The 19,608-nt window shown below is 38.5% G+C and overlaps 1 protein-coding gene across 8 annotated transcripts in view; it reads right to left on the reverse strand.

The window, feature by feature from the left end:
* Window positions 1-19,608, reverse strand: part of LOC131139316 (CUB and sushi domain-containing protein 1-like) — a 373,565-nt gene that overhangs the window by 249,442 nt on the left and 104,515 nt on the right. For all 8 annotated transcript variants that reach the window (XM_058088813.2, XM_058088812.2, XM_078795676.1 and 5 more), the window contains exon 2: window positions 18,762-18,978. In XM_058088813.2, coding sequence (XP_057944796.2) covers window positions 18,762-18,978 — 217 coding nt within the window. The remainder of the gene's footprint in view (window positions 1-18,761; window positions 18,979-19,608) is intronic.

Genomic DNA, 19,608 nt, shown 5'->3' on the forward strand with positions numbered 1-19,608 from the left:
GAGCACACAACATATACCCAACCCAGGCTGCATAAGCACATATATAATTACAAATTTGGGGCTGTCATGAGCCTACTGTTTATAACCTCAACAGATTCAATGCCAATACTTGTAGTATACTTGTAACACAAAATAGCTTACATTTTCTGAATCACTGCTTACCAGCCAATCACAAGGCACAGTCTGGACTACCTGGAGAAAGCCCCAGACATGCATGGAGAAAATATGCAAACAGACAGAGATGCTGCAATGGAGATTTGAACCCTCAAACTCACAAACATTGCATTTGCAAAGATTGCAGCATAAGGCTGTGTTGCTTTAACGTTCTGTTGTAAAGAAACAATACTCTACTTAAGAAAGCAGGGCAACATCAGAGCTCACAATGAGCTTCCACATAGCATATTACTCACGGTGTCTTAAAGAAAGTGCTAAAACATCACTCAGCACTGTAATAAGAAGATAACAACAAACAAGACACTACCAACAAATAATGCAGAATAACCAACAACTATGCAAGCGCTAAGTATGTAACAGTACAGCAAAGCACACTGGGAAACAGGAAGAGAGCCCGCATTGAGCATTGAGCATATGTACGTCAACATCGCCGCCAAAATCAATGTGCTGCCCTGTAAGTATAAATACGAGTAAATCCACGGTTACACTCCCAAGTGCTTAGAAGGACTTCCGGTGTTGTGCCTTCAGCTGCGAACCAAACTTTTGTGTTTATAAACAGGATAGGAAATGATTTTACAGCAATATGTGTTGAATACCGAATCGGTTCCGGAAGTCGAGACTGAACGGTTTGAAATTTCTCAAGAAAAATGGTTACTTCAAGATGTCTCTCAATGTTAAAAATGTGTAGCTTTCCCTCACACCAGAAGAAACCCTTCCATTAGCCATTGCTAACAACGTAAACACAGAAAAAGACCTTGGGGGAGGGCAGAGTGTGTATCTGGCCTACAGCACACGTCCATATAAGGCTTTCAGGGCTCACTTTGGCATCATTTAAGATGAGAATAAAACATTATAACTGCATTTACAGGTCAGAAAAGTGGAAAAAGCATAATAGGTCCACAGCAGCGACTCCACCCACAGCGGGCGGCGTACTCCTCCAGCTGTACTGTGGTTCTCCCCACCGAACTGCAGCATAGCGTATCCCACATTAATGGGCGGCTTCTTCTGACCAACACTGTGGTTCTCCCTATCTCCGTGGACGCATTGCCCGCCCACTGCGAGCGGCTTCTCCTGCTGTACCGCCGTAGGTGCCGTAGGAAGCCAGTACATCCATCTTGCAATGGAAGTGAGTGGGCTGCACGAGCCTCCGATGATACCCACACACGTATGCCTCTGGTGAGTGAAACATACCACAGCCTTACATGAAGCACAACCTCTGACTACCATACTTCCTCTACGTCCTGGCCATGGCCAAAACATTTCTCAAAAGTGGTAACACGTAAGTCAGGGTCAAATTGTTTGTGCTTCTCATTTATACATTCACACACACACCAAAAGCAATGAATTGGATCTTCTCAGATGGTTATTATATTGACCCCACACAGCTATAGAGCAAAACATAGTGACTTTAACTAAAAATAAATCAAATCTTTCTAAAAAAAAATAAATAAATAACCCAAATCAAAATATAAAATATTCATTCATTCATTTTCTACCGCTTTTTCCTCACGAGGGTCGCGGAGGTGCTGGAGCCTATCCCAGCTGTCTTCGGGCGAGAGGCGGGGTACACCCTGGACTGATCGCCAGTCACAGGGCACATATAGACAAACAACCATTCACACTCACATTCATACCTATGGACAATTTGGAGTCGCCAATCAACCTAGCATGTTTTTGGAATGTGGGAGGAAACCGGAGTACCCGGAGAAAACCCACGCATGCACGGGGAGAACATGCAAACTCCACACAGAGATGGCCGAGGGTGGAATTGAACCCTGATCTCCTAGCTCTGAGGTCTGCACGCTAACCACTCGACCGCCGTGCAGTCTTAAATATATACGTATATATATATATATATATATATAAATATACATACATATATATATACACACACACACACACACTAGGGCTATCAAATCAAATGATAAAACTGTTTCAGATTAATCATTTTTCATCATGATTAATCACCATTTGCAACTATGTCTGAAGAATGCCCGTTTTTACTGTATTTTCTTGAAAGATGAAAGATAAAAGGCAGGCCAGGATCATAATATACAGTATTTGTACGTATTAACGGCTCCAAATTAACTGAAAACCACACACATAAACACTCAGTATAATTTCATTCTTTTTCCATCACTATACTGGACTCTATCTTCCCCCATCAGCCATTTTTCAATTGCTCTCTCTGATCCATATCAGTCTATTTGATCTCTCTCTCCCCCTCTCTCACTCTCTCTCTCTCTCTCTCTCACACACACACACACACAGACCAAACAATAAAAATTGCATTATTATCATGTCCATATACCAGATATCAGTACATTCATGAGACATTTCCCAACACGTGAGCATTTAGGTGACATTGGTTCAAAGTTATTCAGTATTTCAAATCATTGTTTCTCACTTCAGGCTATTTCTATTTTGTATTTTGCTCCCTGTTATGATTCCCTTGACCCTGGAGTCTGTTCTTTGCTTGGTGTTTGTTCTATGTTTGTTTGTTCACATATCCTTACGTCTCCTACAAAGCGTTAGGTTCGAAAAAGGTCATAAAGGTTGGGTCACCTTTCAGTAGGACATAATCACCATGGTAACTTGGGGTGTTGTGCTGGCTACTGCGTTTATCTAGTGTTATCTATCCCAATGTTTCCTTCACTAACCAAATATATATATATATACAAAAGATGAGGAAAAAGCTTCACAATAGGCCATTCAGTCATAATTTGCCCTCAGGAGCTCTTAGACAAAGATGCGGTGGACTGCACTGTAGGTTGTTTGAACCTCTTGAATTGTATCCACACCAAAATGGCAACTGTAACGCTCTTGGCCAAGGCCAATAAGCCGGGCAGGAGAACGATCAAGATGCCATCCCGTCAACTTGCCAGCACCCACACATCGACCTTCTCATTTTTTAATCTCCCATCACCACTGTTCTTTTGTAACAAAACCACACTAACACTTAACCTTTGCTTCAATTACTTCTGTTTTGCTTCCGTCTCATTTTGTATTTAAAATTGACTGAAAAATTTAGTGCATTTTTTCTCATATAAACTCCAAAGTTGTATCCCATATAGGGATTTAGGATTAATAAGAATTTATTTTGAAATACTCAATCTAGGTGTGTCTAATGTGACAAATGATCCAGTCAGATCCATCTGATTTAGCAGCTGTCTGTCAAAAGACCATGACTCATGTCTACTTGCAGATCTCACATTTACTTTTAAGTTAAATCGTCAAAGACCGGACAGGCTGCAGGCTGAAATATGCAAAGTATGCTGACTCATTGCCTGATATTATTTTTTTGGAGACTGTAACCCACTCAAACAGCATCCAACTCATGGAAACCGTTTTATGTTACCTTGAAGTAGGGATGTTCCGATCAGGATTTTATGCTGCCAATATAGATCCCGCTAATCCATGTGTGGAATCGGCCCATACCAATATTGATACCAGAGTTAAATGTTTAAATGTACTACTGACTATATTAGGGCTATATATTATTTTTTCCTTGCCAGAGCTACTTTTAAAAGTGCTCCCAAATCCTTACTGAGGCGGTAGTCATCTCCAAATTTTGCCCACACTAGCAAGTACATCGGGTTAGAACCAGGGCTTCAGTCGCTGCCTGACAGATGATCACATCACGAGCCGATATGTATTGGCCGATACCAATCTGTGCCCGATCGATCGGAGCACTTTGAAGCACTTTGACGGAATTGGTTGGCACAGTTCAATATTTAGCTGGTATGGTGTTTAGTGTTCATAGGATGTCAAACAATTCAGAATTTGACCAGAATCTTGGGAAAAAATATGGTTATATCTTTGTTTTTGTTCCTTTTTTGTAACTGTTATTCCAAGAAAGACACACATTGCATGTATTGCATTTTTTAATTGGTAAATGCAACAAAACAATGAGTATCAATGGGCAGATTGTTTAACCTCAGAGGTTACACTGCACTCAAAGCCTATCCTTTCTTTTGGTTCGCAGTCCATAGATGAAAAAGCTGGTGTCTCTTTGGTGGAGCTGTACCTTGCACACGTTACTGGTAGAGTAATGAGAGAAAAGGACAGCAATATGCAGGAATCAAACATATGTATTTTTAAGGAAAACTCACATATAATAGCCCCCTGAAAACCAACCTCAACACCTACACACACATAAGTCAACCACTGAATAGAACATTCCAATTATCCACAATACTGGCGGCCTACACAAGCAAATTTGACATTTCAAAACACCCACCATGGTGTAATCCAGTTCCCAAACATTCAGAAAATCTGCATATTAAACCTCTGAATGTTTTCAGGAGTCAGAAAATAAGCAAACAATCATAATTTGTCTGAAAACATGCCAACAAGTTTGTGCACTCTATTGGGGAGTGAGAAACAAGAGCATACGTCAGCCGCATGACAGATGGGAGAGAATTGGATGGTGCAAAAATAACACCCTGAGCTCATATTTATGGATTCCCTGACAAACTATTATTGATAGTTTTATACATCTCTTGTCCACAGATTCCAAACTATACAGTCGCTATTGTTCTCCAGGAAAGAATAAAATTTCCAGTGGCTGATTTTGAATCAGAAGCCATGAAATGTAGTGAGCAAAGTCAATGGTAATTTGTGTTTAGTATATTTATTTAGCTTTTGTAACTATGTGTCTTGCCAATAAAAGTTGGAAACAGTTGGAAACCCTGCTTCAAATGACGCCCCATTTTTAAGGAACATGCATTTGTAGGATGAGAAGCACAAGTGCGTATGAGTGCATTGCATCCATATAAATTATGGCAAAATTTCACTATCTATGCCAAACAATTTAATACTGCTGTTTTCCTTGTTCTGGTTTCCAAGTGCACAATCAGGTGCTTCATTGTTGTGTGATGTATCTCCATCACAGGACAAACAATGCTTGAGACTAGAGACTAGACTAGAGCTGCCCTACTTAGTCTGACTGGTGTGTGTCCCGCCTAGTCTTTGCACATGAACTGATGAAGCCTGCTTGGATGAGAGGCTAAAACAACCTGAACAGTCCAGTTGTGATTCACAATGACCTGGAGGAATGACAATATTCGCTGGATATTTCTGAACATTTTGGGTTTGATACCCTCAAAATGGTGTGGATGGATCAGAAAGTTGCAGATTACCAAAACACAAAGACAAAACAACCTCATAAACCACAAGCCTATGCCTATGTCCAACTATGAAAGGCAACAGGAGAGACAAAATCCTGGAAAATGTACCAAATCAAATGCTTGCCATCTTTGAAGGAAATCCTGGGACCAAACTCCCATTTTCCGAGATGGCAATACTTGCCCCACAGAGTAGTGCTTATCAGGGACAGCCTCCAGGAATTGGAATTACAAAAAAATAGAGTGGCCTGCTCAGCTTTGCTGTGCCAACACAGTCTGGTTAGCTCACTTGAGATGAGTGAAATGCCATACTGCAATAGTGTGTGTCCTGTGTATGGCTCCATAGACTACAAAGGTGTTTGACCACTAAAATAATAATCATGTTAGTGATAAAACTTCAATAGCAGAAAAAAAGTGTTTGGCATAGGCAGTGAAGATTGTACACGGGAAACACACGATTGTTCTGCTCAACCCACAATTGAAAGTTCCTTACAAACGAGGCATTAGCGGATATAAACAGGCTTTCCAAAGGCTTTTGTATTTTTTTTTTTTTTTTGTGACTTAACTTTATGTTGTTTTCCATTTTAATGTAAATAGCTGACTAGAGTAGATTAGATTAGATTAGATTCAACTAATCAATATTGTTATTGCTCATGTCACTGGTACAGGGCAACAAAATGCAGACTACCACTGTGCATTATATTTGTATACATTTATAACATGATTGTTGTTAAATACCTACAGTGCCTACTTTTACTGTACTTTCTTACATACTTGGTCATCTTTTCTTTACTTAGCTAGGTTTTATGTTATAGCTTTATTGTATTATATATTGTTATGTTTATCACAGATGTTTTTTTTTTTTCATAATAGAGTGCTCTCGCCTTTTCGCACAGCAAATCCATGCAAGGCACAAAATACAATCCAACCTGAACTGTAACTGAAATAAACACATTTATTTTGTATCATTTTGTAATGCAACAAAAAAAGTGGGAACAATATATAACACAATAACGAACAATGATAAAACCTTATTTCTGCAGCAAATCAATTCATTAACAGTGTGCTACATAGTATATGCTACTGCTTTGCTGGTTAGCATATAGCGGATACTGCAGCAGAGTCAAGAGAGCAAAGTGTTGCTTGAAGTTATTGACTTATAAAGGTTGCTTCTGTGCAAAAACACACATTTGTTTCCTGGGCTCAATACAAGTGTGCTGATTTTAAAGATAGACAGAAGGTAGAGTGGTCTATACTGTATGTACGTATATGTAGTTGCAGCTAGACTATGCCGCATACTTTGCAGTCACTTTTTAAATAACATTTATTTAGTTGTTGTTAGCCCTTACTAATCATTACCTACATAAAGTGATGGCTTATTTTGGTGTTAATTTACTCATGCTGTGCTCTTTTTGGTGCTTTTTTGTTCTGTTTGATGATCGTCGTTTGCAGTGTTGACAGTTCCCTCCAGCAAAATTGATTTTTCCATTCATTTTGTCTTTTGCCAGAAGAATGAAGATGGGAATCTTGACCATTATTGAAGATGATGTTGCCACCATCCACCATTAAACCCAAATATCAAGTTATTTATAGCAAATGTGCTGTTGTACTAGACTAAGTAAGGGACCGTCCAATTGCCTTTGCTCTCTTCTTTGGTTTAGTTTTTGCTATGGAAAGAAAAAAAACACAAACACTCTTTGGAAACGCTTCACCTGGAGAAAACCCATTACATTAAGACGTCTCTCATTGGTAAGTATCTTTAGCATTTTAGTGTTTTCTACAGCAGCTGAATATGGTCACCAATTTTCCTGAGGGAATACCAAAGGGATTAATGAAGTATTCTGTCTGTCTGTAATTGTGGTGGGAAACGACTATTAGCAACCCCGCTCCCAAGTGCTTTTGCTCCATGATTTACACCAAATAAACACAGTTAGGACATTGATAAATTGTTACTTACTGCTTGTTCTTCTGACTACAACACGATCAAGTAATGTTGGAAAGGCTTCGGCTAATTATTACTTTTTTCTCATTAGAATATGACTTTTTGTAAATTGTATATTCTTGTGAATTACAGCAGGGGTTTTTTATTTTTCATAAATATTTGCATAATCTTTTTTTAATTGCAACTTTATTTTTTTTGTTTGTTTCTCACAATATTATGACTTTAAAAAAAGGTATTTTTTCTTTAAAATGTCAAATTTATGCGACTAAAATTACTTTTAAAAAATTACTTTTTAAAATCTGAATCAAATAAATCATACCATACTGTGCATGTAAAAAAATAATTTAATGGCTCAAGATTAAAATAACTCTAAAAGGAAGTTTTTATTGAGAAGAAACCTCCATTTGGTAATTTTCTCAGTGTAAATTATGAAAACCTGATGCATAGATTAAACAGAGTGCGAGAAAAGAAGACAACATCACATGCTTTGCTCTCTGTGAAATGAAAGTGTTTCCTCTCACTGCTTTGAAGTATCTGTAAAAATAAAGAGGAGGCTTTTCAAACTGTGTTTTTTTTTATGCATTTATTTATTTTTATTTTTACCAGTCAGCCTTTCTACCTCGATGTGTTTGAAACAAACACATATATGTCTTTTCTTTGTGTATTTCCAGGGTGTGTTGATTTGATATTCACAAAAAAACCCAAAGGGAGCAAAAACCAGAGGATAAATCTGAGCTCAGATGTTCTAAAAATGACAGGCAGCCATTCAGTCAGTCGGTTAGTCAGCCAGTCTTGCAGCGTGGAGAAGGAGAGCGCCAGGGGCGTGGTGTCTAAATGCCTGTGCGCATTACGTCGTATGATGTATAAGGTTTTGAAATGCAAAGTATGAATCAATTGCTGTGCCCACAGGATAGTATTAAATAAGAGGGTAGAATTCAGGTTGGTACTATGGACGTGGCGGCGGCTTGTAAACCCCTCCCCTGTCACGGATTCATTTAAAAAGGGTGTAAGAGTGTCATCGCCTATTTATTTACTTTACGTTTCCTATTTGTTCTTGGCTCGAAGCTTTCTGTGTGGAGTCTCAGACTTCCTGGGGGTTTGACATTTCAAAATTTCATACTCAAAATTTCAGATTTTTTCCAGACTCAGCAAAGAGATTTGTATCATGAAATTAGCATTTAATCAATGGTACTGTACTTTTTAGTTGTTTTTTTTTCAATACAGTTATTATACTACAGCGTCTCTATGGATTTTCTGCCCTTCCAAATGCCGAACTAGAAATTTAAATGTCTTCGTAGTGAGGAATCAGAGTGGCTCCATTTAATTAGATTTCCCAGTGAATTTGACTTTCTAATCCGTGTAAACTGACTGTCAAGTTAGCGGCACATTTATAGACATGTTTGTGCGTACATCTGTGTGTGCATGTGGAATAAGCAACTTATGCAATCAAAATGGGGCTTTCATACGTCAACAAGACAACCTTGAGACAACTTAAAGTAAATCACAGCAGCGTAGCACAGCCACAGATTTCTACAAATGAGATGTCAAATGGTGTCTTTGGTCCTTTTTACCTTTATTCTCTACCTTCTGCATTCTATGACTTGATCACTACCTCCTTTCGACTTTCCTGTCTCTCAGCATTAACAGCTGTTTGGTGTGGTAGGAGGCCTGCTGACATAAATATTCTCATCAGTCCTACATTCCACTGCTGCTGAATCAGCTCCACGCCTGCTCCGGTGACCCTCGATGCTGCGTCATTACAACTCTTCACATTTAGGGGTTGAATGCTATGCTCGGAACATTACGGAACAACTACGGTCAAGAAATAGTCTATTTATTTTGCTAATCATCTAATGAGCAATTTATCAGTGGACCTGGATGGAAGAGTTATACAATACATCTCCATCTCAACACGACACATTTCAGCAACCACGTTGCACATTGCAGGACACATTTCATAAAATCACATTTCTCATAAATTTTCCTAGTTTTAAGGGCTATTTACTCATTGACTCTATAGTATAACCTTAATTTTAGAATGGGGGTTTACTTTTTCTCTCGTTTAGTTCAGAAATGTTACATTTTGAGTAAATAACTCTCAATTCTCAAACAATTTTAGTTTAAAGATTCTACAACTAAACAACAATGTTTTAACATTCAGTTTATCAAACAGAAAGAAAATGACATACTGTAAACCATTGTTGATACGGTTGAATGACTAAATTACAGATTGTCATATTTAATATTTATTGGCTCTAAGAAAAATTTATTCTGAAAATAAGTATTTTAGCTTAAATGTCCTGCTTATTATTATTTTTTTCTTTATTTAGGATTTTTTTTAATTAACTAGCAGCATCGACAGCTAATTTCATTAGTTTTAAGTATTTTTTTCCTAATATTTATACTATTTATCTTACGTTTGGCAAGCCCCATTTTTTGCATTTAAGATGGATTTAGGCTTTCAAGATCTGTCAAGTAGTTTCAGGATACAGCTTCATCACTCTACACTAGTATGGGGTATTAGGATGGGGCAGCTGTGGCTCAGGAGGTAGAGCAGGTCATCCAGGAAATGGAACGCTGGACACTCCTTCAACAAAGTCAGAACCAGCTCCAAACTATAACGCCCTGCATACCATTGGACCAAGCTATCAAAGTATTTTATACTAAAAGTAAGTATTTCCAGCTTAAAGATCCTGTTTAATTTTAGATATAAAATCTTAAATTTAGGATTTCTTACCAAGTAAAATTTATTTAAATAATTTCACTAGTATTAAGTATTTTTTTTCCCCAAAAATGACCTCACATATTTTTAAAACTGCATATCTCCCCATCTCAGTTTATAAAAAAAAAAGAAATTTTTGAGGTAAAACGTAACATAAATACTAATAACACTGACAAGGACAATAGCGAGAAGCAACACAGCTCTGAGGGCATCCATGTTGTTTCTGATGTAAACACGTGTGTGTGTGTGTGTGATGTCACAGGCATGCTTTGTCGCAGGCAGCAACGTTTGGAAACTTATATATCCGGTAATTTGCATCCATAGGTCCAGAGGTTTTGAAAAACTTTGTTTTTAGCACCAGATATCTGCGGGCTCATCTGCGCCGCCTACGTGTGATGCCAGCACTTTTTTGCAGCTTGTATAATGGTATGGATTTACCTTCTACTGAAAATCATATATATATATATATATATATATATATAAAAGATTGTCTCTTGTCAGTCAAGCATGGCAGTGGTAGTGTCATGGTCTGGGGCTGCATGAGTGCTGCTAGTACTGGAAACATGAAGGGAGACAAAGTCCAACCTCATGGCAGTTTTCCAACATGATAAAGAGCCCAAACACACCTCCAGGATGAATATGATGGAGTGGCCAAATAGCCAAGTCTCCAGACCTGAACCTGACCTACAGTATGCATGTCTCCAGCATCCATGCTCACTTTCCTGTTCAACTGTTTAACATAATGTGGAAACTGCACTTAACTTTGTGATGAGCTCGTGACAAGTGGAAGCAGCTTAGAGAATTATCAAGAACACAATACGACACAGGCAGACGGACAGAACTACCAAGCGCGCAGGGACTTAGTTCGACTAGCTTTCAGATCCTCCTTGGGTGTGCATGCATGTGTGTGTTGTGCGAGTCCTGTGTTGGCCCTGGGTGTCTTTGTCTGCATGCTTCTGTGTCTCCCTCCTCACCCAAACATCCTACCTTCATCCCTCCCCTCTCTCTTCATGTCGCTCCTTGCTTCCCTAGCGGTTGTCTTGGATTAGTTCCATTGCCTGGTTATCTAGTGTTGGCCTATTTTTCACAGAAAAGTGTGGGTTTTACACTGTACTCAAAGGGAGGGGGCAGTAAAAGTTTGACTGTGCTAGGAACATCTCTGAAAAAGCTTAATCTGGAATTGCAATCAGACATTCGGACAGATATTAGCCATTATTTCCTCACTGTCTTTATTCTACTCCCTGCAGCAAAGACAATGCTTAACAGGAGCCGAGATCCGAGAGGAAAAAAATCTAATTGAGCAAGTCTCAATGTGAGTGACGAGGCTAAAGTTTAATGTACAATACCATGAAATTAGAAATGCTTTAGTGGGTTTTGTGCAGCTTAATGATAATTATTCCCACAAGCTCCAGTAGACACAGAGGCTAAATATGTCTCCTGTAGCTTCCAAGTCTGTGTTCAATCTTATTCGCCGTGCAAATTAGGAAATTGACAGTAGATTGTAACCTTAGCACGGCACAGATCATACAATTTCTATTAAAACATTTGAGGAAAATCAAGCTTTTTGTGTCACTTATTCCAGGTATCAATGTTTTTATGTTTTACAGTAGTTAGCGCAATTGTACACTTAAATGGAGATGCCAGGCACATCTATGACCTTTTATTACACCTTCCTTCTTCCTTCATAATTAAAGTTAAATGAGGATTTAATCGTTTTAACATATTAAAGGTATGGTTAGCTAATTGTTAAAAATGTTGTACTTGAAACATGGCCTGTAAAGCTATTAAAGGTTTTACAGTGGCAAGCATTTGTCACTATAATGCTATAATTAAATTTCCATTATTTCCTATAGAAAAAGGTTTAATATTCACACAAATTGGAAGCGGAATAGATTGAACCTCAGAGGCTCTGCTGCACTGCTGGGTAGCAACCACGTGACCGAGATGCAGACATTTATACACGCAAACCAGCATGTGGCGCCAAATGACATCTTCTCAGGCATGTCGGAGCTTTTCTTCCTGCCACTCAAACATGTGAGTGACCTGGAAAGAGGTAGTCACAACACATAGAGCCACTGGAAAAAATAGTCTCAAAAAGAAAAAGAAAAGATGATTTACTATGCAACTATGAATAAATTGTAATCAATGAAGGAGAGACATCAAACCACTGTCAATCACAAAAAAATATGACGTCTAATATTGCAGTGAAGTTGTGGTGATTGGATTTCACTTCTATAGCACTTTTTTTACCTTCAAGGTACTCAAAGTGCTTACCACATTTAGGAGCAATTTGGAGGGGCGGAAGGGGGGTGTCCAACTCTCACCCCCACCCCCCCATGATAAACGATGATTCTTAAAACTGATTTCTCGTGTCAGTTGTTTTTTGATTTTGTCTTAAAATCTATATGTGCCCTGTGATTGGCTAGCGACCAGTCCAGGGTGTACACCGCATTTTGCCCGAAGACAGCTGGGATAGGCTCCAGCACGCCCGCGACCCTTGTTAGGATAAGCAGTAGAAAATGAATCCTCTTATAAAAATGAGTCCTCTTATAATTAGGGTTCCCTTCTATTGGGGTAAATTCTCGTAGTTTTAGTAGATGATCTAAATCTTGTAATCAATACAAATTCAATGGTGATAAAAATGCAGTAACTCATGACTTACAGATGAATATTGCTCCAAATGAGCTGTCAGAAGCAAAAATCAGGTGGTAAACAACACTGGTTCTTGATGTATCAACATCATTTCAGTGCAGGTAGTTTCCTTTTTACAGATCGTTCCAATAAGCTGTATTTAAATGACTGGTTACTGCAGTTACCTTTATGGAATATAATATTTATATTATTATATACTCAAAATGAAAGTGTCTCTTGGAAAAACAGCTATTTAAAGACGGATTCCTTTTTTACTGCATATATAAAAGCGTATCCACTGGTAGCTTGAAATGGCTATACAAGATTCTAAATCACTTGGATTAAATACAGCGTTACTTATTACCATAAATCGCTGCTCTCCATAATTAACTGTGTCATCGAACACGGTGCTTCATAGACATGTACATACTAGATACCATCACACACACACACACACATCATTGGAAACATCTTTCTCATGCCATCATTTTCACATTGGGAACTTACATGTGAATATATTCACTCTTCACGATAAACCGTGGCTCAATGTGTGACACAAACTAATCTTCTAATTAAGACTACTACTTCTACTGGTGTCCAGGCTGGTCCACCAAAATTATAGAGTTCATAAAATGTGATCTGACACCGTCCTCATTACCAGACTGCCATCATCATTACTTGCTAATTCAGACATCACCCATACAGTATGGCTTATTCTAAGCATTACTATAACAGCCGATACACAAATGACTATACAATAAACTTGATTTTCAATGCAAACTATGTCAGTAAAAGTTTACCAACAGAAATACCCCAACTTGAAGTCACCCCTTCAATAATTCACTGTGGGAGAAGTGTGAGCAGTGGTGGCAGTAAAAATTGTCTACGGTCAGCTGGATTTCACTCAACTGCATTTGATGTGAGTGGGGGACAAGCTTTCAGAGTGGAAACGCAATTGAAAAGTAACTTTTTAAACATCTTCCTCAGCATGTTCCACTTTTTTTTTGCAGCCTATCCACACTCGGCATGCTCGGGAAAATCAAAGTTTCACATCAATACAGCACCTAAAAAACCTTTGGACTTCAGTTGGATCAGGTACTTGAGGACGGACCCTCAAAAATGGCTGTTTGCTGGTGGCTGTTTTCCTTTGGACGGCAGGTAGATCATGATTAATTGACTTGCCAGGAAAACAAAATAAAGAAAAAGAAAAGATTGTAACAGACTGGGTTGATTTTTGCAGTTGCTTCCTAATATCCATCGGTCTGGGAAGAAGTGGCAGGTGAATGTGGGTGTGCATGGTTTTATTAAATCACACATCTATTTGTTGTACCAGTGGGTGAAATGTTCAGGTTGCAGGGAGGATGTGGTGTTTAATGAATATTTCTGGATCTTGAAAAATCGACCTGTGCATGATTCTTGTGTTTGTCACTTCCTCCGTGTTTGCTGTATGGAAGTTTTTTTTTTTCAGTTTACAAAAAAACAAATAAGAAATAAAGATATTCACAATGTTGCAGTCATTCATCAAGATGAGTGGGGTGAAGTCGAATTACTGCTGCTGATACACAGCTGGGGCCAAAGAGGAGCAGCATCAGATGTGCTGTTAAGTCCGCTCGTCTTTGCTATGGCAGAATTTGCTACCAGTAGGTCTGAGGGCAGTCGGATGTCTGCAGTAGCCTGATCTTTATGTGCTGTTCTTTGGGAACCCTGGCAAAGCAATCAAGCTACTATTGTTTGCATTCACGTAAGCACAAATGATGTGTTTGTGTCAGTCTTGGTAAGAGGCGGGCTTTAAGTCCAACATGCTTTCACACACAAACCGATTAAATAAGAGAACTCAAACAGAGCTCAGATCACATTTGCCTGAGATATATGGAATTAATGTCAAATAATATAATTTGAATAAGTTCATTATGTTGGTAAAGAATAATTCATAATTCAGATAAAATTTGGTTTAACATTATAGGAAAGCTGCATGTTTTTTATTATTTTTTTTTATTTTGCCCATCATCCACAAGCCTTGCATTCTAACAGGAGAAAACAAGTTAATATGAGCTAGCTAACAATGAACGTCAATGGGACCTACCTATTTTGACTACAAAGCTGTCTAAAAAAACTGTAACAACATTTTATTGTTTCATATACATGTTGTAGTCATGCATTAAAAAGTACATTGATGATAACAGTATCTTGCTGTATTGTGATTATTTAAAACATTACCGGAACTTATTTCCTAGGTGGATTGATTTCACATGTCAGACTTCTGTTAACAACAGCAGTATATAAACATCGATGACACTTACTCTGTCCGCTCTCATTGATATGGCTGTGTCTTCCAGCGCAAGACCTGTGCTCTAGGACTCAGGTGAAAAAAATCCTGACAGCAAATGAACATCTCGTTGAGTCTTCATAGCAAAATTGCAAACTAGGTAGCCACTCCTCTGTTTGTTACGTGTGTCTGTGAGTCACGATGAGACTAGCGGTTAGCAGGCGTTCAATAATAATATTGCTGTAGCTTTGTTAATATACAAGTCAGTTATTATTTTTTTTTTTGGTTAGGGCTTTAATGTCAAAATAGGTAGCAAATTGAGATACATTTAACTGCTTTCTTTGACTTTATTTTTCACTCTAAATTATTTGAGTGTTAGCTGATCATATTGAAAATAAAAACAATGGACAGGTGGGAGTGCAAAGTGATACGATGGCACAGAAAATAACAGTGTGGGGTCTGACTTTTTGGAATACCCAAACCCTTTACTTAACTGTCCCCAGCAACTAGCGGGAACTGCTTCCCTCAGCACCAAAATCCGACCAGAACTCAGCTCAGGACACAAAGTGGGGAGTGAGTCGGTGTTGACGCACTTCACTCCTTATGGGGGAGTTATACAACTGTCAAAAAAATCTGAACTATCCCTTTAAGTGTTGCACAAATGTCACAAAAAGAAAGAAAGACACACTCTGAAATCAGGTTTGAATGCGTGGTGGGCTGAGGTCTTGAAAGTCTTTCTGTTGTATTGTATTGCGGTATCTGTTGACATCTCACACTGTTCCAGGAATGTGTGACTTTAAATTTGAACAACCTCAAGGGCATTCAATTCTAGAGGTCCCACTGTGCAAGTCATCCAAATTATCAAAAGCTGTCCCAATGCATGCGCCCACAGGCATTTTTTTTGTATCCTGAAATGAAAGAGTATAAACCTGGGGCTGGAAAAAGACCACAACAAGAAAAATATCAAGTAAATAAATCCTAAACTGTATTTACATATAGACATGGACATGGCCTTCATTTCTGTTGTAGGTTTGAATGTACCCCATGACATGACATGACATGAGGATAAGCGCCATAGAAAATGGATGGATGAGTTTAAATGGAAGCTTTGAAATGACCGAGGCTTCTCTTTTTTTGACATCCTGAAACACCTATAAGTGTAAAATAACAAGAGTTAATAACCAGAATGGAAGGGATGCTTTCAATGAGAAAATAAAGTGGTGTCAAGGAAAAGAGCATCTGCAGGAAAGGATGTAGAAAATTGCTGCAAGGGGCAAAGCGCAGGTGAGCTGCTGGTAGTACTCATTGTACCGTTGTCGCCACCGAGCTGTACTTCACTCACTGGAGGCTGCTGGCACAGCTGTCAACTGACCTTGTGTAAGGTCAGCACACATCAATGATTGGGGCAAGCGCTCAGCATAATTACTGTTTCAATATGAAATAACAACTGGTGTAGGGCTGCACGGCTAGGAGACCCGAGTTCAATTCCACCCTTGGCCCATCTCTGTGTGGCGTTTGCATGTTCTCCCCGTGCATGCGTGGGTTTTCTCCAGGTACTCCGGTTTCCTCCCACATTCCAAAAACATGCTAGGTTAATTGGCGACTCCAAATTGTCCATAGGTATGAATGTGAGTGTGAATGGTTGTTTGTCTATATGTGCCCTGTGATTGGCTGGCGACCAGTGCAGGGTGTACCCCGCCTCTCATCTGTGATAGGCTCCAGCACCCTACGTGACCCTCATGAGGATAAGCGGTAGAAAATGAATGAATGAATGAACTGCTATAGGTCACTGGTGTGTGTGTGTGTGTGTGTGTGTGTGTGTGAAAGACAGGAAGAAAAGCTCTGACTTGCTTGACATGTCCTTGACATGTAATACTGTAAATCTATAGATGCTGAATATAAGCCGATCCATCGTTTTCAGCTGAGAAGCGATTCACCTTTACATGTCATGGTTGTCATTTGTCGTTAATGTCAGCCTATGAACTACTGTGAAAACATCTAACTATGACCATGGATTTTTCCTCACGTCTTTCACTGTGAGGAGCGCAGGGTCCATTTATAGCTTGTACACTGATTAAGCCGTCTACATACTATTAGTAGAACATCCGAGTGAGTGACGTGTAACTGCAATGAGGCATGCAACAACAGCACAGTACATTCACAATCAAGATCCCAATTTTTACTTTGTGGCTCAGTAAAGACAGCAGTCTTTTTATTCCTCTCTGGCAAACCAATAGATAGGCATTCTTCTCACACAGCGACATAATAAAGCTGCTGGATATAACACTTTAACAAAAAAAAAATAAAATAACACCACTGTTTTCCAAAAAAAAACTGCACCACTAAGCTCAAACACTGTGTGCTTTCCCAGCTCGTCCCTCCTACACACAAACTCTGTGATGAATAAGCTCCCCACAGCGAGCCAACTCTGGACGTTGCTCTAACGACCCTTCCTGCACTGCAACAAATCACCAAATACTAATGCTGCCAGTTCAGCAATGCCTTATAACTTGTTGGGCATTATGGCCTCAATGTGTTAATGATGAAAACATTGGCACATTTTTGTAGTTTGTTTATCCTATATGGAAGAGAAGTGGTCACATCTAAAGTGTAATCATTCCAAAGTCTAATAATTTTATTAATTTATACAAGTACACAATTAGCAAAATATTTCTTGCCATTTACGAATATTAATGAACTATTATTTTAAATTTTATAAATTTTCATGAATGAAATTATCTTATTCCTCATCGCAAGTTCTTAATGCAATTTTATCAAAACATCCTTGCTAGCAGCCCATTAGCTTACTACTACATAGTAATAGGAACCTGAACTCTGCTCTGTCACCCGTCTATGATGTCATCAGCAGTTGACGCTACAGTTCTATGCTAACTAACACAGTGGATCACGTACAATTCGAGTTTTACAAAACAATTCCAAATGTGTAAAAGGCAAATTAAGAGGAAAAATAAACATTTTAGGTTATTTTTGAAGACAAATTTGTTGAAAATACACGTTGACAATGTGGAAGCGAGAGCAACACAGAAAACAACTTCATGTTTTGTCATGACTTTGTCATGACTATTGAATTCAGTAGCGTTCCTCACCTTTTATCAAAATGCTGGCACTTGTAACATTATTTGGCTCCATTTTGTGTTATTTTGCAGCAATGATCAAAAATCAAATAAAGACTGGAGGTGAGAAAATGAATGAATGAATTTAACTCATGGTAAAACAAGAATGTGGTGTCTGTTCAATGACGGTATCCATTTCAGTTTGTATTTGTTTGTATTTTAAAGTGTTTTCTGCATTTCAAACTATAAAACACGTTATGTTTTCACATTTTTGGAGGGAGTTTCTGAAACTGATTCATTGAGTTTACATTATTTCCGGGTTTACATTAAAATTAATTCAGTTACAGTACATTTTGGTTAATGACACGAGCCAAGGTTCCATGGTAGAGTGAGTTTTGGGGGGGGGGGGGTTGTTTGTTTTTGATTGTTAAATAAAATAGATTTACATTTTTAGTTTGACCTTTATAAAAGTGTGCCATGACTTCATCCAGATTGCAAAATTTTGTGTTAGCTCTATCATCAGTGGTTTTTACCCTTGAAAAACCATGTTGTTTTTAATCATTAAAAGAATCAGCACAATGTGTGTCCTATAGTAAATATTTTCTTTAAATATGCATTCATATTCAAGCTGATCATAAATTGTGTGTCATTTCCCAACAAAGATACTGCATGCATGAAAATCAACATCCAAAATTAAGCTTTGTTCAGAAGGAGATGGTGTGCAACACAGAATGTGAGAGATGACACCTTCTCTAAGGTTAGAGCGACAGCATCAACACTGAAAAAGATCAGACTAAAAAGAAAAAAATAAATAAAATTTTCTAACCTCATTTTTAGGTTCCCAGGCAATGGTTGTCCATCATATACAGACACGATATCAAAGTCTTCCTCTAGTGCCAGCGTGACGAAGGTGAGCTGGATCCTGTTTCGCTCCCCTGTTATTATCAGCCACGTACAGTTGGCGTAGTTGGGATAGCCATGGGGGAAACCGGGTGATTCTATCGTCCCGTTCAGGCCTTGGATTACGCCACCGCAGGATTCAGCTGAAAGAAACACATTAAAAAAAATCAGCACGTTTTGATTTCAGATTTTTAGTCTTTACATTTTTTAATAGGAATATAATATATCATTTTCATAAATGCGTCTTCTGTCCTTTATGCACTTAACACATCGGCAGGCCCTGTCACAGCACGATAGAATGTAGCATACAGTTGATTACAGTTGAATAACAGAACATGAGTGCCTGATGTATTTTGTAACCTTTAAGATCTCATAGTCTTGTGCCAGATGATTACATGCTGTATGGTACGTACTGCAAGTTTTCATTCAATGTTAATGTATGTCAGTCAAGCATGGAGACGAGGCATGCCTTTAATAAAACGAGTGCTAGGAATAGTGATTTTATTCAATTAATCACCGATTGATTGATTGAAACAAAAGTGAGTGCACTACTCAGTTGCAACCAGCGGAGGCGCTATTGTTCAATATGCAAATAGGCAAAGTTCACTCAGACAGTGTTCTAGTAACTACAGTGCACTGCTGATAGTTTACTGTACTTTTTGGACACAATCCTACTAACACTGTTGCTGTTCCACTTAAAGTCTACATGTGTCAGTAGCTTACTCTTGCTAACTCCCCAAATAAATCAACAAGAAGATGACGTTTCAATCACT

Source organism: Doryrhamphus excisus, linkage group LG13 (genome assembly GCF_037039965.1).
Source record: "Doryrhamphus excisus strain RoL-2023G ecotype Guam linkage group LG13, RoL_Dexc_Guam_v1.1, whole genome shotgun sequence".
NCBI classification, from domain to species: Eukaryota; Metazoa; Chordata; class Actinopteri; order Syngnathiformes; family Syngnathidae; genus Doryrhamphus; species Doryrhamphus excisus.